Source organism: Arachis duranensis, chromosome 5, assembly GCF_000817695.3.
Source record: "Arachis duranensis cultivar V14167 chromosome 5, aradu.V14167.gnm2.J7QH, whole genome shotgun sequence".
Taxonomy (NCBI): Eukaryota; Viridiplantae; Streptophyta; class Magnoliopsida; order Fabales; family Fabaceae; genus Arachis; species Arachis duranensis.
Genome location: NC_029776.3, coordinates 10,433,872 through 10,456,831, shown reverse-complemented (window position 1 = coordinate 10,456,831; position 22,960 = coordinate 10,433,872). Strand labels below are relative to the sequence as shown.

The 22,960-nt window shown below is 32.0% G+C and overlaps 1 protein-coding gene and 1 non-coding gene across 2 annotated transcripts; both read left to right on the top strand.

Annotated features, from left to right (window-relative positions):
• The first annotated feature begins 8,272 nt into the window (after positions 1-8,272).
• Positions 8,273-8,376, top strand: LOC127747835 (small nucleolar RNA R71). Its single transcript, XR_008009782.1, has one exon. It is a non-coding gene; the product is annotated as a small nucleolar RNA R71 (small nucleolar RNA).
• A 12,951-nt stretch (positions 8,377-21,327) lies between these two features.
• LOC107487924 (uncharacterized) lies at positions 21,328-21,879 on the top strand. The gene has a single exon (XM_016108621.1). It carries the CDS (start codon positions 21,328-21,330, stop codon positions 21,877-21,879), a length of 552 nt encoding a protein of 183 aa, XP_015964107.1.
• The last annotated feature ends 1,081 nt before the right edge of the window (positions 21,880-22,960 follow it).

The window sequence follows — 22,960 nt, the reverse complement described above, 5'->3', positions numbered from 1 at the left end:
TATTTTTAATACTTTTTAAATTATATAAATTATTTTAAATAATTTTTTATATTAATAAGTTTGTACATGTTTTTAAATTTATTTAGAAAATATAGGCAAAGAAACTAACGTTAGATCTGTTAATATTTAGTTGTAGTTAAGCGTGTCTAATTAAGCAGATTTTGAAACAAATTAATTTTTATTAAAATATAATCAACCATAAAAACATGCGTGTTATTAAATGAATATCTGAAAAATATTCTATACATAAATACAACAATTTAACGAAATCTCTTTTAATTTATAATTAAGTAGGTGTATCTAGCTATTTTTTTTCAAATAATGCTATACATACAAATTTCTTTTGTATACAAGTTTATATAAGTTGGTCCAAACTCAACAAAAACGACATTCAATTTAGATTGTGTGTAAAAATGCGTTTTTCTAACTCTTGAATAACGCAAACAGTTATTTTTCTTTAATCAAAACCGCAATGCTCAAAATTCAAATAAGGATTAAAATCTTTTAAAAATCTCTGAAAATCTTCGCGAAAAATGAAGGAAGTTGTGAAGTTGAATTCGAAAAGAATTATAAGAAAATGAAATAAAAAGATGAAGAAGAAGCAGTAGAAGATGAGGAGGAGGAAGAGGAAGGGTTTTATTATGCAGAACTTAATTATCAACACACATACATCGAAAATTCTTAAACAATACACTTAAATATCTTTGTGTTACACCCAAATATCTTCGTGTTATACCCAAATTTACTGCAAATGCAGAAAAATGTTTCCTCTAATGCTGCATTTTTTCTTCTTTTTTTTCTTATTTCTTTCTTTCTTTTAGTTAAATGAATGTAAGTTTATCATCTTCCAAGTAATTTTGCAGCATTATATATTTCTTCTTCTTCTTTGTTTGATTTTTTTGTTTTTATTCTTGTTAAGAGAGTAAAATAAGAAAAAACTTGAGAAGGTAAAACAAAAAAAAGATGAATGAGAAAAAAAGAAGAAGATGGTGATGATGATGAAAAAAAGAAAAAGAAGAAGCAAAAGATGAGGAGGAAGAGGAAGATGAAGAGTTTTGAATTATGCAGAACTTATCAGCATACATACACCGAAAATTCTTAAATAATACACTCAAATATCTTCGTATTACACCAAAATATCTTCGTGTTACACCCAAATTTGCTGCAAATACAGAAAAATATTTTCTCTAATGCTACATTTTTCTTCTTCCTTTTTTTATTTCTTTCTTTCTTTTAGTTGAATAACTATAAGTTCATCCTCTTTCAAGTAATTTTGTACCATTATGTGTTTCTTCTTCTTCTTTATTTGATTTGTTTTTTTTTATTCTTTTTAAGAAAGTAAAACAAGAAGAAATTTAAGAAGATAAAATAAGAAAAAAAAAGATGAATAAAAGAAGAAGAAGAAGAAGAAGAAGAAGAAGATGGTGATGATGATGAAAAAGAAGAAGAAGAAGCAGCAGAAGATGACGAGGAGGAAGAGAAAGAGTTTTGAATTATGCAGAACTTATCAGCAAACATACACAAAAAATTTTTAAACAATACATTCAAATATCTTCATGTTACACCCAAATTTGCTGCAAATACAGAAAAATATTTTCTTTAATGCAGAACTTTTACATTACATTCAATCCAAACCATCAACGATAAACAATAATTTTCACAAACAAAAATAACATTATTCTCCTACAGAATTATAAACTACTAACGAAAATATTAACTAGAATTGAACCACACCTTAACCACTTGATTAGATTCAAAACAATAATCAACTTCGTTCTAGGTCAATTGACAATCTGAACTTGAATTATACATTATCTTCAACAACAAAAAAACTGTTCAAAACTAATTTTAGAGCTTGATTCAAAAATGTAAAGAACGAACAAAGAGAAACGCAGAGAACGCAGAGATGGAAGAGAACGTAGATTAAAAACGTTGAGAAAATTCAAAAATAAAAACAAAATCTTTTCGAAAAAGGCAGTTATATATTCGTGCGTTGATTGAAAAGGGGGGGTTGAATCTATGGTCTTCTTTTACTTTAATGAATTAAGCCTTTAATTACAAACTTTTACTTAGAATCTGTTTGAATTGTATAGCAGAAACTTTATGAGACAATTCCCTTTTGTCTCATAAATATCAAAAAACAAAACTCAGAGAAAGAGAAGAGAAATAACACAGGCATGTATCCTGGTTCAGTTGCCTTGTGCAATGCAACCTACATCCAGTCTCCACCACAACAGTGCTGGAATTTTCACTATAGTTAAAATATTACATACACTAATTCTTAGGATTCACTAAATCCTTTCTCTCTCAAGTTCTCATCTAACTTGACTTGATTATGCTAATACTTAACTCTTCACTCTAAGTGCTAACCCAACTTAGAAAGGGACACCTCTCAAGTACAAAACACAAGACATAAGAAACAACCTAAAGAAATCTGGAATCACTCTGGGCTTTTCTTTCAATTGTTTCACTCAGCCTATTGTCACTCTCTGGCTTTTCTTGATTTCTCTCTTTTAGCCTTTTACCTCTCAATAAATTACAGAAAGATATACATTGAAAATAAAATACAAACTATAAAACATGAAGGAGATTAATACGTCAATGGTGCGGAATTTGTAACCACAAACTAACCGGCAAGTGCACCAGGTCGTACCAAGTAATACCTCAGGTGAGTGAGGGTCGATCCCACGAGGATTGATGAACTAAGCAACAATAGTTAAGTGATTTACTTAGTTAGGCAAACAAAAAATGATGTTTGAAGGTTCAAAAGCATTAACAGTGAATCAGAGAATCAGAAAACAAGCAGTAAATAAGTTGTGAATAATAGGAGAAACAGTTAAGGCATTAGAGTTGTCTTTTTTCTGGATTGACTTTTCTTACTAACTATTTTAATCATGCAAGATTTAATTCATGGCAAAATATATGTGACTAAACCCTAATTCCTTAGACCTTTTTAGTCACATATAAAATTCATCAACCGCCAATTCCTTAGTCACTTAATTCCAATTAGAGGGTGAAGTACAATTCTAGTTTATATGCCATAGAAATCCTAATTAGCCAAATATAAGAGGATTATATATCATATATCCTGTTAAGTCCAGATAATTAGAAATTTACGAGAATATGTTTTCAAGCTGTTGTTCAAGTAAAGAGTTTTTCCAAGTTATACAAGAACTCAATTAGAACAAGGGTCATACTTCCATTCCACCCAAATTCATAAGATAAAGAACGAAAACAATTATTGAATTATAAATCAGTACATGAATTAAAATAGAAAAATAATAGTATCAATCCATACAATAGACAGAGCTCCTAACCTTAACAATAGAGGTTTAGTTGCTTATGGTGCAGAGAGAAAATAAGAATTCTGAAAAACTGTAAATTACGGAATAAGGTAGAGGAGAGGAGATCCCGAAGGGCTGATTCTTTTTCCATTTATATCTAATCCTAATTAATGTAAAATATATTTCCTAAAACTAAAATAATTTCTTTTCCTATTTTAAAATACTATACAAATTTAGTCAAAATTAACTAATCATTCGTGCAAGCTCTTGGACGTATGTGGGGACCATTGGCGTTATTGGAGTCCACGCTGAACTTGGCTTTTCCCAAGTTCAGCATGGAGAAGGCATTGGAGTCTCGTGCGGGTCCCCTTGAATCCACGCTGAACTTGGCTTTTCCCAAGTTCAGCGTGGAGAAGGCAGTGTGTGCTTCCTTGGGAGTTCTCAAATCCACGTTGAACTTGGCAGGAGCCAAGTTCACCGTGGAGGAGGCAAAGGTTGCTGGAGGAGAAATGTGCATTATTATCTATCGTTGGAAAGCCATAGAAGTTAGCTTTCCAAGGCCACTGAAATCATGTCAATTAGACATCTGTAGCTCAAGTTATTTCTGTTTGAGTGCAAGAAGGTCAAAATTGACAGCATCATTCGCTTTCTTCTTTTTCTGCTACAAAACTCCGTCAAATCTATCCAAATGCTACTTGAAATAAATAGAATTGTACACAACTCAAAGTAGCATCTATAGTGGCTAGAAGATATTTAAATTTTGATTAAACTCAACAATTTGAATGCAAATTCACTAGAAAAAGATAGAGAAGATGCTCACGCATCACAACACCAAACTTGAATTGTTGCTTGTCCTCAAGCAACCAAAATCAGTACATGATCAAGATGTGAATTTGCATGAGAAGTGAGAGTTTAGTCATGCTCAAGTCTATTCTTAAAGTGGGGTTTATTCATTGTAATTCTGAACAGTTTTAACATCTCCCTCTCCTTTGAATCAGAGGAATGTTAGTGTTATTTGGAATTAGAATCCGGATCATATTATGAATTCTCTGAGCCTTATACTCCAGTTTAATCCTTGAACACAGCAAAATTTACCTTAACTCTCTTTTTTTTGGTGCTTTGCACCTTGAGCCTAACCGTGACTTTAAATGTTTTGTCTCAAACTTTACTTGACACAAAAATACCACAAGCACTTGACTAGGGAACTCTTTCTAAGTTCTGATTGCTCTTTCAGTTTCTTCCAGACAGTGGTGCTCAAAATCTTTGGCATACTCTGCTGAATGCATTTGGTCACGACTCTAAATATTCCGTCTCAAGGATTACTTGAAAAAAGAATACCACAAGCATATAACTAGAAAAACAACTCTTTGAGCTTTTAATCATTTCAGACTCCCTAGTCATTGATGCTCAGAGCCTTGGACCTTGCTCTTATGCTCATTTTGCTGTTTCTTTTACTTCAAGGATTAATTTTTTTTTTGTATTTCAGAGAAGTCATAATAGTTCTCTAATTTTCTGTTTCTCATACATAAACATCCCTTGATTCAAATTCAAATATGCACTGTTCATGTCATTTATTTAGAATCACAAATAACACCACCACATTTAAGTACATAAGACTAATCTTAAATATAAACTCACTCTTTTTATGCATTACATCACTTTTTTTCTTTTGATTCAAGTTCAGTGAGCAATACATGAGACACATTTTCAGAATAAAAATTAAATAACAAAATAAACAGTAAATTAAACTAGAACCTCGGAATTGAAATAACAAATAATCATGCAATAACTAAAACAAAATAGCAAAACATCGGTACATAACATAGTAAAAATGGGAAGGAATATAGAATGAAAGGAACTCAACTACCTCAGTTATCCTAGTGGCCGTTTCATTCTTCAGGTTGTGCTCCTCCGTGAAGATGATTCGCATCTCTTTGGTGCCATAAAAATAAACAGAAAAGTCATGAGCGAAGCAACAACACCAAACTTAAAAATTTACCTGTCCTCAAACAAAGAAGAATTGAAAATAGAGAGGAACATAAAAAAACGCACGGAAGAGTAAAAATAAATATTATTGCAAAAGAAGAATAAAAAGACAAGAGGGGTTAAAATAATTAAAATATATATATATATATATTATTTTTTTATTCAGATATTTATTTATTTCTTTATTTATTTATATAGATGGGGGAAGGGAACATAGATGTATAAATATATATGTATAGGAGGGGGGCGGGGGAACGGGTTATATACGTAGATAGATATATAGTAATATATATAAGGTGTAAATAATATATGGGGAAAGGAAGGAAATAGAAACAAAAATTGGGATGGGATTTGATATGAGGCAGGGGTGGACCGAGTTATTGATATGATCTCTTGTGATTTTAATTGATATGGTTCTGAATTATGGAAGCTGGCGCCTAACTTTGGCAATGGGGCGCCCAACTTGGATTATAAGAAAAGGCTCCCACGCTGAACTTGCAACGGATCAAGTTCGGCGTCAACTTTTGCTTGCTTTTGATGCGTCCTTTTGTACATCGTTCACCATGCTGAACTTTCAAGTTCAGCGTGAGTCTTAGCTCAATTATACTCTTGTGACGTCGTTTATCACGTTGAACTTGAAAAATTCTAAATTTAGTGTGGACCTGACAGTGCTTCTTGCCCAGTTTATACGCATATTTCACGTTGAATTTGGCAAATTCCAAGTTCAGCATGGAGCTGGCAGAATCAATCTTTTTTAAAGTGGGCAAAAAATTTTTTAAGTGTCTGGTTCTTGTTCTAAAAATTTTTGCATGATCAAAACACAGATAAAACAAAGGAAAAACAGTAAAAACTCAATAAAAATTAAACAAATAATATAATCAACGCAACAGACAAATAACTAAGGATACGAAATTATTGGGTTGCCTCCCGACAAGTGCTTTTTTACCGTCACTAGCTTGACGGTCAGCTCATTTATGGAGGAGGATCATAGGGGCTCAACTCTTCACCTTTCACTGTGAATCTTCTCCCTGTGTCCCCATAAAGTATCTCAATATGCTCTAGAGAGAGGATTCTGTTTACTGTATAAGTGAACACTGGATTGCTAGTCAACACTACCTTCATTCCTGGGGAGAAGTCTTCAGTGGGAATCTTTTTGTTTCTCTATCCCCTAGATAATTTCTTCTTTTTGGGAACCTCCGCCTTGGTGGATGATGCATTCCCAAAACCAAACTTAGGTTTGATGTCAGGAGGAATTTTATTGGTTGTCACCACAGGAGGTTTAAGCTGCAAATTCTGTTGTGCATTATCAGGGGGTTCTTGAAGGTTTGGATCAATAAGTTCAGTCTGCATGCACCTCTCTTCTTCACCTACTGAATGTATACCTTTGAAGACATGAAAGACTAGTTGCTCATTATGCACTCTAAGCACTAATTCACTTTCTTCCACATCAATCAAAACTCTTCCAGTGGCTAGGAATGGTCTTCCTAGAATTATAGAGGCATTCTCATCCTCCCCCGTGTCAAGAATCACAAAATCTGCTGGGAGGAAGAACTTACCCACTTTGACCAAGACATTCTCCACTAATCTGTATGCAGGCTTTATAGATTTGTCTGCCATTTGTAATGCTATCCTTGTGGGTTGTGCCTCTTAGATTTGCAACTTCTTCATCACAGACAAGGGCATTAAATTTATGCTTGCCCCCAAATCACATAGGGCTTTTTCAAAGGTGGTGCTCCCAATGGTACATGAAATTTGAAAGCTCCCTGAATCTGGCATCTTCCTTGCCAAGTTATTCTGAATGATGGCACTACATTCCTTAGTCAGAACCACTGTCTCATCTCCCTTTAAAGGCTTTTTCTTTGACAACAGCTCCTTCATGAACTTGACATAGAGAGGCATTTGCTCCAAAACCTCAGTAAAAGGAATATTGATTTGCAACTTTCTGAAGACTTCCAAGAACTTTGAAAACTGCTTGTCCTTGGTCTCTTTTTGAAGTCTCTGAGGATATGGCATTTTAGGCTTGTACTCAGGAGCCTTTGGCAATGTAGGATAAGTGCCAAGAGAGTCTGGGAATGGGTTGTCCGTACGCTTTAGAGGGACGTGCTATACTTCTTCCTTCTTCTCCTTTGGAGCTTCTTTTTCAACTGGCTCCTCATTAACTTGTGTTTCTGTACTTTCCACGTGTCCACTTATCAAGGTGATAGCCTTGCATTTCTCTCTTGGATTTGAAATTGTGTTACCAGGAAGACTATTAGTGGTCTTCTAATCAATTTTATTAACTTTTGTGGCTAATTGACCCATCTGAATCTCCAAGTTCTTGATTGATGCTCTGGTTTCCTGTCTAAAACTTGCTAATATTACTTCCAAATCATTGTTTTGCTGGGACTGAGATGTTGCTTGCTGAGATGACTAAAACTGGTGGTTATTAAAATTATTCTATTAAGAACCACACTGAGAATTATTATTAAAATTTTGTGGCCTCTGAGGTTGCTCTCTCCACCCAAATTTTGGGTGATTTCTCCACCTCTGATTGTAGGTCTTAGAATAGGGATCATTATTGGGGTTTTTAGGAGCATTCCCCATGTAATTAACCTGTTCAATAGAAGATTGAGCATAATTATAATTCTCATTTGGCATAAAATTACCTGTCATGTCATAAGGGACCTCTTGAGGTGCATTCTGAGTTGACAGTTGAAACTTGCATTCCACTCAACTATTGAGTAAGTAGATTTATTTGCTGAGACATAAGCTTGTTCTGAGCAAGAAGAGCATTAACAGTTTCCACTTCCAAAATGCCTCTCTTATGAGGAGCCTCAGAGTTCAAAGAATTTCTGTTGAAGGAATATAAGTATTGGTTGTTAGCACCTAAGTCAATAAGCTCAATAGTCTCCTCTGGTGTCTTCTTCATGTACAAAGAACCACCTGCAGAATTATCTAAGCGCATCTTGGACATTTCATATAAGCCCTCATAAAAGATATCCAGCTGAGTCCATCTAAAGAACATGTATGGAGGGTATTGCCTAGTCAGTAGCTTGAATCTCTTCCAAGCTTCATAAAGGGTCTCACCATCTTTCTGTCTGAAAGTCTGAACCTCCATCCTTAGCTTAGTCAGCTTTTGAGGTGGAAAAAATTTAGTCAGAAATCCGGTTACAACTTACCCCAAGTATCCAGACTCTCCTTGGGTTGAGAACCTAACCACAGCTTTGCTCTATCCCTCACAGTAAATGGGAAGAGCATGAGTTTGTACACCTCAGGATTCACTCCATTGGTCTTCACAGTATCACAAATCTGCAGAAAATCAGAAATAAATTGATTTGGGTCTTCCCGAGGGAGTCCATGATATTGACAATTTTGTTGCACAAGAGTAACTAACTGTGGCTTCAGTTCAAAATTATTTGCAGCTATTGGAGGCACCACAATATTTTTGTCATAAAGGTCTGCATTAGGAACAGTGTAAGAGTCAAGCACTCTTCTAGGTTGCTCATTCCCAATTGGATTTGCCACATTGACATTAACAGCATTGTTATGATCCATAGTGGACTCTGCAGCCTTGTAAAGTCTTGCTTGTTGCAAACGCCGTCTCAAAGTTCTTTCAGGTTCAAGATCAAAGTCTAAAAGAGATTCCTTGTCTCTGTTCTTATTCATAAACAAATAAAAAATAAGAAAAGATGAGAATTTCTACGTTAGAGTGCAGAGAATTTCCAGTGAGATAACCTGTGTAAAAGGAATAAAATAAAATAACTAAATAATTAAAGGTGAAAAATTTTAAAAATTATAAAAAAATAAACAAGAAAATAAAAATAAAAATAAAATTACTAAGGATACTAAACTTAATTTCAGAAATTAAAAAAAATATATGATACAATTTCTCATTTTTTTAAAATTAAAGACAAAAATAGAATAAAACTAATAGAATATGAAAAAAATAATGGAAAGAAACAAAAATAAAAATAAAAAAATAAAAAAATAAAAAAAAATGGACGAAAGTAAAAAAAAAAATCAAAAGTAAAAAGGAAGTAAAAAAAAAAAGAAGAAAACAGGGGCAGCGGGTGGGAAACGAAAGGAAGGAAAATTAAAGGAAAAGAAAAAAATGAGAATAAAAAATTTATAATAGGAAAATAAAACTAATTAAAAAAAAATGATCTAATCTAAGCAATCAAACAATGAGTAGTTATCAATCACAATCAATTCTCGTCAACAGTGTCAAAAATTTGGTGCGAAATTTATAACTACAAACTAACCAGTAAGTGCACCGGGTCATACCAAGTAATATCTCAGGCGAGTAAGGGTCGATCCCACGAGAATTGATGGACTAAGCAACAATGGTGAAGTGATTTACTTAGTTAGGCAAACAGAAAATGGTGTTTGAAGGTTCAAAAGCATTAATAGTGAATCGAAGAATCAGAAAACAAACAGTAAATAAGTTGTGAATAATATATGGAGAAACAGTTAAGGCTTCAAAGTTATCTATTTTCCGAATTGACTTTTCTTACTAACTATTTTAATCATGCAAGATTTAATTCATGACAAACTATGTGTGACTAAACCCTAATTCCTTAGACCTTTTTAGTTTCCTCTAAAATTCATCAACCACCAATTCCTTGGTCACTTAATTCCAATTAGAGGGTGAAGTACAATTCTAGTTTATATGCCACAGAAATCCTAATTACCCAAATATAAGAAGATTATATATCACGTATCCCGTTAAGTCCAGATAATTAGAAATTTAGGTGAATATGTTTTCAAGCTGTTGTTCAAGTAAAGAGCTTTTCCAAGTTATACAAGAACTCAATTAGAACAAGGGTCATACTTCCCTTCCACCCAAATTCATAAGATAAAGAACGAAAATGATTCTTGAATTATAAATCAATACATGAATTAAAATAGAAAAATAATAGTATCAATCCATACAATAGACAGAGCTCCTAACCTTAACAATGGAGGTTTAGTTGCTCATGGTGCAGAGAGAAAATAAGGATTCTGAAAAACTATAAATTACGGAATAAGGTAGAGGAGAGGAGATCCCGAAGGGCTGATTCTTTTTCCTTTTATATCCAATCCTAATTAATGCAAAATATATTTTCTAAAACTAAAATAATATCTTTTTCTATTTTAAAATACTATACAAATTTAATCAAAATTAACTAATCATTCGTGCAAGCTCTTGGACGTATGAGGGGATCATTGGCGTTATTGGAGTCCACGCTGAACTTGGCTTTTTTCAAGTTCAACGTGGAGAAGGCAGTGGAGTCTCGTGCGTGTCCCCTTGAATCCCTGCCAAGTTCAGCGTGGAGAAGGCATCGTGTGCTTCCCTGGGAGTTCTCAAATCCACGCTGAACTTGGCAAAACATGGAGAAGGCAGAGATTGTTGGAGGAGAAATGTGCACTATTATATATCGTTAGAAAGCCCTAGAAGTTAGCTTTCGAATGCCGGTAGAATCATGTCAATTGAATTTCTGTAGCTCAAGTTATTTCTGTTTGAGTGCAAAGAGGTCAGGATTGACAGCATCATTCGCTTTCTTCTTTTTCTTCTACAAAACTCGGTCAAATCCATCCGAATGCTATCTGAAATAAATAGCATTGTACACAACTCAAAGTAGCATCCATAGTGGCTAAAAGATATTTAAATTTTTATTAAACTCAATAATTTGAATGTAAATTTACTAGGAAAAGATAGTGAAGATGCTCACGCATCACTGTCACTTCGCTCATGACTTTTCTATTTATTTTTATGGCACCAAAGGGAGGCGAATTATCTTCACGGAGGAGCACAGCCTGAAGAATGAAATGGCCACTAGGATAACTGAGGTGGTTGAGTTCCTTTCATTCTATATTCTTTCCAGTTTTTACTATGTTATGTACCGGTTTTCTGCTGTTTTGTTTTAGTTATTGCATGATCATTTGTTATTTCAATTCCTAGGTTCTAGTTTAATTTACTGTTTATTTTGTTATTTAAATTTTATTCTGAAAATGTGTCTCATGTATTGCTCATTGAGCTTGAATCAAAAGAAAAAAAAAGAGTGATGTAATGCATAAAAAGAGTGAGTTTATATTTAACATTAGTCTTATGTACTTAAATATGGTGGTGTTATTTGTAATTCTGAATGAATGACATGAACAGTGCATATTCGAATTTGAATCAAGGGATATTTATGTATGAGGAACAGGAAATTAGAGAACTATTATGACTTCTCTGAAATTAAAAAAATTTTAATCCTTGAAGCAAAAAAATAGCAAAATGAGCATAAGAGCAAGGTCCAAGGCTCTGAGCATCAATGACTAGAGAGTCTGAAATGATTAAAAGCTCAAAGAGTTGTTTTCCTAGTTATATGCTTGTGGTATTCTTGTTTCAAGTAATCCTTGAGACGAAATATTTAGAATCTTGACCAAATGCATTCAGCAGAGTATGCCAAAGGCTTTGAGCACCACTGTCTGGGAGAAACTGAAAGAGCAATCAGAACTTAGAAAGAGTTCCCCAGTCAAGTGCTTGTGGTGTTTCTGTGTCAAGTAAAGTTTAAGACAAAACATTTAAAAAGTCACGGTTAGGTTTAAGGTGCAAAGCACCAAAGAAAAAGAGAGTTATGGTAAATTTTGTTGTGTTCAAGGATTAAACTGGAGTATAAGGCTTAGAGAATTCATAATATGATCCGAATTCTAACTCCAAATAACACTGACATTCCTCTGATTCAAAGGAGAGTGAGATGCCAAAACTGTTCAGAGTTACAATGAATAAATCCCACTTTAAGTATAGATTTGAGCATGACTAAACTCTCACTTCTCATGCAAATTCACATCTTGATCATGTACTAATTTTGGTTGCTTGAGGACAAGCAACAATTCAAGTTTGGTGTTGTGATGCGTGAGCATCTTCTCTATCTTTTCCTAGTGAATTTGCATTCAAATTGTTGAGTTTAATCAAAATTTAAATATCTTTTAGCGACTATGGATGCTACTTTGAGTTGTGTACAATTCTATTTATTTTAGGTAGCATTCGGATGGATTTGACGGAGTTTTGTAGCAGAAAAGGAAGAAAGCGAATGATGCTGTCAATCCTGACCTCTTTGCACTCAAACAGGAATAACTTGAGCTACAGAAATCCAATTGACATTATTCCAGCGGCATTGGAAAGCTAACTTCCAGGACTTTTCAACGTAATATATTATAGTGCATATTTCTCCTCCAACAACCTCTGCCTCCTCCACGTAGTGTGGATTTGAGAACTCCCAGGGAAGCACACGCTGCCTTCTCCACGCCGAACTTGGGAAAAGCCAAGGTCAGCGTGGATTCAAGGGGACACGCACAAGACTCCACTGCCTTCTCCACATTGAACTTGGAAAAATCCAAGTTCAGCGGGGACTCCAATAACGCCAATGGTCCCCACATACGTCCAAGAGCTTGCACGAATGATTAGTTAATTTTGATTAAATTTGTATAGTATTTTAAAATAGGAAAAGATGTTATTTTAGTTTTAGGAAATATATTTTACATTAATTAGGATTAGATATAAATGGAAAAATAATTTACAGTTTTTCAGAATCCTTGTTTTCTCTCTGCACCATGAGCAACTAAACATCCATTGTTAAGGTTAGGAGCTCTGTCTATTGTATGGATTGATACTATTATTTTTCTATTTTAATTCATGTACTGATTTATAATTCAAGAATTGTTTTTGTTTTTTATCTTATGAATTTGGGTGGAACGGAAGTGTGACCCTTGTTCTAATTGAGTTCTTGTATAACTTGGAAAAGCTCTTTACTTGAACAACAGCTTGAAAACATATTCTCCTAAATTTCTAATTATCTGGACTTAACGGGATACATGACATATAATCCTCTTATATTTGGGTAATTAGGATTTCTGTGGCATATAAACTAGAATTGTACTTCACCCTCTAATTGGAATTAAGTGACCAAGGAATTGGCAGTTGATGAATTTTAGAGGAGACTAAAAAGGTCTAAGGAATTAGGATTTAGTCACATATAGTTTGCCATGAATTAAATCTTACATGATTAAAATATTTAGTAAGAAAAATCAATCCGGAAAATAGATAACTCTGAAGCCTTAACTGTTTCTCCATATATTATTTACAACTTATTTATTGCTTGTTTTCTGATTCTCTGATTCACTGTTAATGCTTTTGAACCTTCAAACACTATTTTCTGTTTGACTAACTAAGTAAATCACTTAACCGTTGTTGCTTGATCCATCAAACCTCGTGGGATCGACCCTCACTCACCTAAGATATTACTTGGTACGACCCGGTGCACTTGCCGGTTAGTTTGTGGGTTATAAATTCCGCACCAAATTTTTTGTGCCTCTATTGCTATAAGTTGAATCGGATTCAGCTGACTTTGATTGAGTTCTTCATCTTGATGGAATGCTTCTTTAACTTAGAAAACATTGTCCAAAGTTGATGAACTCTTCACAAAAAAACTTTTTAAAACAAGAACTCAAAATCTGGTTCTTTCTCGTTGCCTCAGAAAAATGAAATTTTTTTATTTGTACCTCTTTCAAAAATTGTTGTTTTCATTTCTTCTAAGTCAACTCCTTGAGTTGTGTGCTTCCCAAGTTTGTCATTTCACTTTGTTCAATTAATCCCAAAATTAGGAATTTTAAAGCTGATCTTTTTGCTTGACCGAAGACCTCAGATCAGCAAAGAGAAGAGTTCCAATAGTCAACCCAAATATGAACCCTTGAGTAAGTGCTTTGTCGCCAAAAAATAATTTTAGCATTTGATTCACAACAGTAATTATCAGAAAACACTTTCTCCATTTATCCCAAATTGGAGTTACAAAAATTTGGAGAAGAAGCAAGAAAAATATAATTGCATGCAAATGGAAATAAATCACCTTTATCCTCTGACTTAGCTTAGCTTTCTTTGATTTGAGTGATTAGATATTAGTTTTTTGTGATTTACCTTTCTCTTTCTTTCTTTCTGATCATGATCGAAGCAAGCTTGTGAACATTGGCACTGGAATGCTTCTGCTTGGAGGACTTCTTCTTGGGCTTGAGTTGAATATTTTTCATTCAGCCTAAATATCTTCTGTCACACTTTTGTTTGGGCTGTGCTTGTGAGTTTTGCACACTATAGTAGCTTCTGTTTCTTTGTTCTATTTGTTTGGGCTGCTGCTATTTTATTTCTTTGGCGTGTAACACTAATCAAACATAATCAAAACTAACTGGGTGTTTAATCCAATGCATCAATATTTGTCATTATCAATTTAGTTAATTTCTTAACTCAACAATTATATTACGAAGCACGTGAAGTGAATTAGGTAAAATGACTTGTATGGAAAAATAACTTGTATGTGGAAAATAATTATTTTTCCCCTGACAATGTGTTCTTTAACTATATATGATTATTAAGCCACTCTTTTATCTTAGCCGATGACAATAATAAAAAAGTTTCACGCCTCACAAATTCAAATAACTTGTTTAGTTAATTTCACTATAAATTTAATAGTAATTAATTTATCATTCTATTATTTTATTTATTTTTCACTTAGAAGATTTAAATTCATATAAAGAATACTTTAAACAAAATATGTTATAAGATAGGATACACATATACGTCTGAAGAGAGTTTTATTGCATTTGCCCCGCATCTTTGACAGAATCATTAATCAACAACCATTGATATATACAGTAAAACCATGCTATGGCTGATATCAAGGACATCAGTTAAGAAAAAAACAATAAATAAATAATTATGTATGTGATTTATGTCTAGATGTGAGATCCAAATTATTTTAAATGAAAGCTTATTCATTAGAAGAGTGAAGTTATATAGCGTCCTCGAATAGATAATGATGGAATATTTATAAAGTATTTTGATATTTAAGTTAACAAAAATTTTAAATAAATTTTAAATAAATTGAAATTAAAAAATATCAGAATTAAGTGATGTAATTATAAAAGTAAGTGGTTACGTGGCCATCATTTTCAAATTTCGTTATTTAGAATAGTGAATAATTTTTCCTCTAGTATCTGAAGAGTTATTCCACATTTAAAGTAGTAAATCGATTGTGGACGGATATCTATAGTAATTTGATAAAGTCTTATTTGTCATGCAAATCGAATTGAATATAGTTTTTGATACCCATGTCCAAATAAATTGGACGAATTGACCCATGTGGCTAACTCACACCAATCTGTGTGGCGATTTGTTAAGCTTTTTTGAATTTTTTTGTAAATTGGATTAAATTAATTACTTGGATCCTGACTTTTATTTTTAAGTCATAGTATGAACAGAAGATAAAATCGATTCTAATAAAATAATTCAAAATGTGAAATATGAATATGAAGTCTAAAGTATTGTTTAGAATATATACTATACGTATGCAGACATATATATCTTTCTAGAAAAAGAAGAGTATGGCAAACATTTTCTGCAGTAGTATATTGTAAGTATTGCAAGGTATTACGAAATATTTCCTATAATTAATCCAACGATGGTATAAATAATAGAGTTTAATTTGAATGTATTAACGGTATATATAAAATATTTTGTATAATCGTGTAATTATATCAAATTTTTTAGATAATTATTTGTGTGATTAATATAAAAAAATATATTTTTATTAATATATACACGTATAAAATTATTTTATATTGATAGTATATTAAAATTAAATTTAAAATAATAAGAGAAAAGACATTTATACTATTTTTTTGTATATCTTTTTTATATAAGAGACATACTATTTTTAATTTTTTATTAATTATTTTTAATATAAAAAATAAAAAATAATAAAAATATAAAAATTATTGTAATACATATAATATTATTCAAGTGATAAACGACGGGAAAGCATTTATCCAACGCAAAACTGGAAAGAGAGCATCACTGAATTAGTTAATTACATGATGCCTCTGCGTGCATCTTAAGTATTATTTTCATAGAGAATATTAGTTAGGTACTTAGGTAGAGGATATAATAAGGTTTAAAGGAGGTGCATTGAGGATAATAGGATATTGATACCACAAATTAATAATGATTGTTGGGATTAACAACCCTCATTTTGTCTCGTACTGGCAACGCAACCCGGATCAGAAATAAATTATAATATGACGATATCATGGTTAGACTTATTAGCTTAATTAGAATACAGCAATAAGGCATAACAAACTTCATAAATTGAAACGTTGATGACGTGTTACTGTCCCTTTCTCGTGGTCGTGGGTCTTAGTTACTATTGAGGCAGGGAAAATAAATAAATAAATATACAAATTAAACAAGTGTAAATTATAAAGGAGAAATATATGGTAAAGATGTTGTTTTAAAGATGTGCCTACATGGCAAAATCTAAACCACACACTCTAAAACCACATTTTTAACTTAAAACCGTAACTCTTCACAAAGAAAAGCGTCACCTAATGGAAAAAAGTAAATTAGAAGATTTAAGAGAAGAAATAATTAAATTATCAAAACTAATAGATCAAAAATTAATGATTTTAACTAATGTCAATTGTAATAACACCGAATTCTTAAAATCAATACAAAATGAATTTTCTCAAAATCTTTATTTTACTATAAGTTTTATTGAAGGACTTCAAAAACCCGAAAAAACTTACATCTCACATGGAGTTTCTAAAAAATGTTATCATGGAGACAATTATCCCCATCTTCATCATACTTTTAATCCACAATTAAATTCTATAATAGATATGCTTGAAGAAATTTTAGTTTCTCTAAAATTTCAGAAAAATAAAGAAAAAGAAGAGCCTAATATAATAAATAAAATTGAACAAATTCTTGATAAACATTTCCAAAAAGAAATTCCTAAGAAAGAAGAAGTCCAAGACAAAATCAATACAACAAATCTAAAGGTTAGACCACCCCTAAAACTATGAATATTGATGAAAAATTGGAAGAAGTTACAATGTTTTTTAAACAATTAAAAATGGCTCAAGAAGATAATTTTATGGAACAAGGTTTTCAGATTAAAGAAGAACCAGAATTTTCTGAAAGAGAAGAATATGTTTTAGACTATTCAAGTGATGAAGAACCAGTACATCCAGTACAAGTAAAAGATGAAGCTGGAACATCTGGGAATAATAATCAAACCCAATTTAAATGGGAAACAGATTTTGAAAATTATGCCTTCAAAAAGGGTTTTATAAGCAAAAATTTGAAATATACTAAAATACCATTAAAATACGTTCCTAAAATTCAAGAACTAGAAGGAGAAAAAATGCTTGATCTAGATTGCAAAAAGAACGAAAAAGAGATTTTCGAAGATTGGATGAACTCATTTCTATTAGAAGCTTATACAAACCCAAAATTAAACGAATTATCTGAAATGGATATCTGGAATTTTATAGGATTCCATACTAAAGGAACTATAAGAAATTATATGTTATCAATAGATAATAAAATAATAGAAGAATTAGCTGAAAAAACAACAGCTTATGATAAAATAGCACATATAATGAGGGTTCTATACAAAGAATTTTTTGGAAAAAATGTCATAGATCATAGAAAAGAAATTTCTGAAAAAGAGTATTTAGAAGCAAAAAATCATTTGGCCAATATTCAGATATTCGATCTTTGTTATATAGAATCCTATATTTGTGAATATAGAATATATTATTATAAATTAAAAGAAGAAGATAAAAATCATTATCTTAGCATGTATATCACAAAACTTCCATATCCTGCTAATGAAATTATCATGGGAAGATTTATAAGAGAAATAAGTAATAAAACAATTGAAAATAATTTTGGTGGAGCAACATTTGCTATAAGAGAGGAAATAAAAGAACGTTGTATGCAAGAAGCTACTCAGAAAAGATTTAATAATATAATTAGAATTTGTTGTCAAGATAACGAAGAAATTCCTCAAAAATATGGTTCTAATAAAAATATTCGGAAATACCATCCCTATAAAAATATCCAAAGAAAAAGAAAATATCACTTTAGAAAAAGAAAATATTATCCAAATTGGAGAAAAAAGAGATATTTTAGGAAAAGAAGTATCAATAAAAAACAAAAGAACTATTGCCCAAATAAAAAAGAAAACTGTAAATGTTGGTATTGTCAAGAAGAAGGACATTATGCAAATGAATGTCCAAAAAAGAAGGATAAAAAAGACCTAACTAAGCAACTGGAAGTTGCAAAAACTTGTTTTATGGAACCTCTAGAAGAATCTGATGATGAGCTAAAATATATTTTTGAATATGTCTCAGAAACAAACTCAGAAACAAACTCAGGAACTGAGTAATAGCGCTACGTTTATTACTGTAAAAATTACAGAAAAATTTATTAATGCCTTTATAGACACAGAGGCAACAAAATGTTTTGCAAGTTCAAATATAAGACTTAATTGGAAAAAGTTAGAAAATCCGCTAAGAATTAGAATAGCCGATAAATCTATACACAAAATTAATTTAAAAGCAGAAATGGTTGAAGTCTTCATTCAAAATTACAGATTCATTGTTCCATCTATATATAAATTAGAATCTGGAATAGATCTTATTATAGGAAATAATTTCCTAAAGTTATATCACCCTTTTATCCAAGAATTAACATATATAGTTCTAAAAGCTCCATATGATTCCTCTTTAAATCAAAGGGCAAAATTAATAAAAATCCCAACTACTACTATAAACGAAATTTTAAAATTCAAAATATTTTCAATTTTAGAAGAATGTTATTTGAACTTATATTTCCAGATAAAAAGTCCAAAAAATGACCTGGAAATCAAAATAGAAGAGCTTTTAAATGAAGTTTGTGCTGAAAATCCTCTAAATATTAAAAATACAAACAAAGAATTAATAAGCATTAAGCTAAAAGTTCCTACAAGGGAAATAAATGTTCCAAATAAAATTCCCTATTCAGCTAGAGATAAGGAAGAATTTTCATCTGAATGTAAGGATCTTTTGAATAAAGGAATTATAAGACTAAGTAAAAGCCCTCATGCGGCCCCAGCCTTTTATGTTGAAAACAATAACGAAATTAAAAGAGGAAAACGAAGAATGGTTATTAATTATAAAAAAATGAACGAAGCAACCATAGGTGATGCTCATAAGCTCCCAAGAAAAGATTCCATTCTAGAAAAGATCAAAGGAGCAACTTGGTTTTCATCGCTCGATGCAAAATCAGGATATTGGCAACTTCGTTTAGATGAAGAAACAAAGAAATTAACTGCTTTTACTTGTCCAACAAAAGAATCAACAGGAGTATTACTCTACGAATGGAATGTCCTACCTTTTGGACTAAAACAAGCTCCAGGTATTTATCAAAGATTTATGGAAGAAAATTTAAAAGATTTAAATGAATTTGTTCTAGTTTACATTGATGATATATTAATCTTTACAAAACAAGATAAAGAAGATCATCTTCAAAAATTACTAATTGTCTTAGAAAGATGTAAAGAAAAAGGTTTAGTCCTTAGTAAAAAGAAAGCTAAACTAGCAAAACAAAAAATAGAATTTCTCGGATTAATTCTATCTACTGAAGGGAAGTTAAAACTTCAACCAAATGTATTAGAAAAAGTAGATTTATTTCCTGATAAAATGGAAGATAGAAAACAATTACAAAGATTTTTATGGTGCATAAATTATATTTCTGATCAAGAATTTTTAAAGAATATAACAGACTATACTAAAAACTTATTTTCAAAAATAAGTATAAAAAAGATTTGGAAATGGGAAGAAAAGGATAGCCTGCAGATTCAAAAAATTAAAGAACTTTGTAAAAATCTTCCAGAACTTTATATTCCAGAAGAAGATGACTATTTAATAGTAGAAACAGATGCTTCAGACAAGACCTGGTCAGGCTGTCTAAAAGCTAAAAAAGCTGAAAAAAGCTTGAACAAAGAAAAAGAAACAAAACCTGGTCAGGCTGTCTAAAAGCTAAAAAAGCTGAAAAAAGCTTGAACAAAGAAAAAGAATCACTAGATTCTAAACATTCCTCAAAGGAATTACTATGCAGATATATCTCTGGAACATTTACACAAACAGAACAGAGGTATACTACCCATGAAAAAGAAACTCTAACAGCAATAAAAACTATTAAGAAATGGAGGATTGATCTACTTCCCAAGGAATTTACGTTACGAACAGACTCAAGTTATTTAACAGGTTTTATTAGATACAATTTACAAGCTGATTATAATCATGGTCGTCTGGTAAGATGGCAAATGTTTCTATTACAATACCCGATAAAAATCGAGTACATTAAAGGAAATAAAAATATTATTGCAGATACATTGACAAGAGAATGGAGTTCATTGTCAACACAATGAATCAAGAAATCCAGAAGCTTGAACAAGGGCTTGAAAAGTGCAATCACTGTCAACAGCTAAGAGCTCAAATTCAATCCATCAAGAAGGCCATGGAAGCCATGAAAGTAACCCAGCAGGTAACATTACCTGCTCCAATACCAATACTGGCAACACCATCAGAGTTTAGTCAGCTAAGCGTGGTGGACCAGCCACAAAAACCAAAACCAATTTTTTCTGAAAAAATTCCTGAAAATAAAACTCTGGCAGAAATAGTTAAAAAATCAACTCAGGACAAAAAATATTATGTCATCTATAATGGCCCAATGAAAGGAGTCTACGACGATTGGGCTAAAGCAGCCCCATTCACTCACCAGCCCAAAACTATCCACAAAGGAGGATTCTTGACAATAGAAGAAGCAAAAGAATCCCTTAGAGAATATGAAGTGCTCCACCCAGAGCAAATTCTAAGAAGAGCTGAAAAAGCTCCAGCCCAAATCCAAAAGACTCCAGTCCAAGTTCGAACAGGAATGCTGAAAAATATTCCCACAAAGGCCGAATTAAATGACAAGAAAAGGGTCTGCAGATCAAACTGTAGAGAAACCCTTAATCTAGTTCTAAACTGGACTCTAGACAAAAGAGCAATATTGGGATATTATCCCATTAACAAAGAACAGCTAACAAAGCTGGTAATATTTCCAGAGGCTTCACCCTCTGATACATATTAGTTTTTCCAATATGGGTTAATTGATACAATCCTAATTTTTGATAATTTAAATATTATTAAAGAATTTCCTGCAGGTTTTACAGATGCAGTGAAAAAATTTAAAAATATGATTGATACAAGAGAACCAAGGGATATATCCCTAAAATTTACAAGTAGTCAGCCAATCTTCAATGAAGAAGGAGAATGTTTGATCCCAGCATTTCAAGTGATTTTCATGTCAGTTTTCCCAGGAGATTTTCAACCAATAGAACAAGTGCAAGATTTGTCAATTTATAACGACGAAGGAAGATTAGCTAGCACATTGGCAAGAGTCTTCGAGAGAGCTCAAAAAATAAACAAAGAATCCAGAACAAGAATAAACTACAAAAGCAGAAACACTCTAATCGTTTCTAGTAAGAAAAACCAAATTGAATCAAGAGAGATGAGACTCCTAGTGGATTTTGAATCAGCATTTTACAACTTTTCTGGATTACTGGAAAAACTTCCTGACGGGATAAGGAGGAATCTATGCCATTTACTAAAAGACAAAGAAGACCACAAATGCCAGTTGTGCGCCTCAGAAATGTCTGAAGAAAGCAACAATGCTGAAGACCCCACCCACGTGGGAAAAGAAGAGGATGAGACATCTGAGTCATCCATCAACATTATTGTTGAATAATGTAAGAGCTTACGTCACAAAAGCACCAATAATGTAGTTGGTAAAAACTAAGGGCTCAGTGACGCATGCAATGACGTCACAAGAAGGGTAAGGATGTGATTTGTCCATCAGACCCAACCATTATAAATAGAGTGCTAAGTCATTTGATAGGGGATCAGAAATCAGAAAGCAGGAAGCTTAGAGTACTCACAGGCCAGGAGGGCAAAGAGGAAGTAGCTGAGGCGATTCTGGAGTCTGATCCATTAGAAAAAAGAATTCTAAGAAACTCCCCTCTGGAGTTAAGTTGAAAAATCTCCCCTCTGGAGAAAAACACCTATTGTAAAATAACATTAAATAAAAGTTCATCTCCAGAAAGGTACATCTTCATCTCAATCTTTTTATATTATGAACTACTTAGAAGATTTGGAAATAACTGAAGAATCTGATTATTATAAAATAACTGCTTTACTTGATAATGAAAAACAGGCTATTTTAAAATCAGAACTAGATCTCAGGGCAAATGAGAATTTTAAACAAAGCTTTTTAAAAGAAATCTTTAATAGAAAGAACATAATATATTATGGAAAAATGCAGTTTGAAGCACCTATAAAAATAGAATCTGCTAATGGGGAACTTGAAATAGCTCTAATAGATGAAGAACAAATAAACGAACAAATAAAGAAAATAAAAGATCAACAAAAAAGGTCTAAGATCGGATGGATTCATATTAGTACTATCCAAGTTTTAGTAAAATCAACATATATGAAAGGAATTAATTCACCAATAAGTTTAGCAATTAGTGATAAAAGAATTATTGATCCCACAGATCAAATAATCGGAATTATTCATGGAAATTTGGCAAATGTAAATGTAAAATTTAATACCCATATTGGATATGCTATCCCCTTATCAACAAAGAATTTTGATAGATCCATAAGTTTAGCTTATAAGTTTCATAGACAAAGTTTAATGGAACAAAATGACGAACCTTTTTCAATTACATATGCAATAAACTATGCATTAACCAATAGTCATCATAGTATAGAATTCAAAAACAAAGAAGGAATTTATATTGATGATTTATTCCAGAAGGTTGTTAAAA

Coding starts and splice junctions, on each gene's coding strand:
- LOC107487924 (XM_016108621.1), top strand. CDS start 21,328: ATGATTGATACAAGAGAACCAAGGGATATATCCCTAAAATTTACAAGT.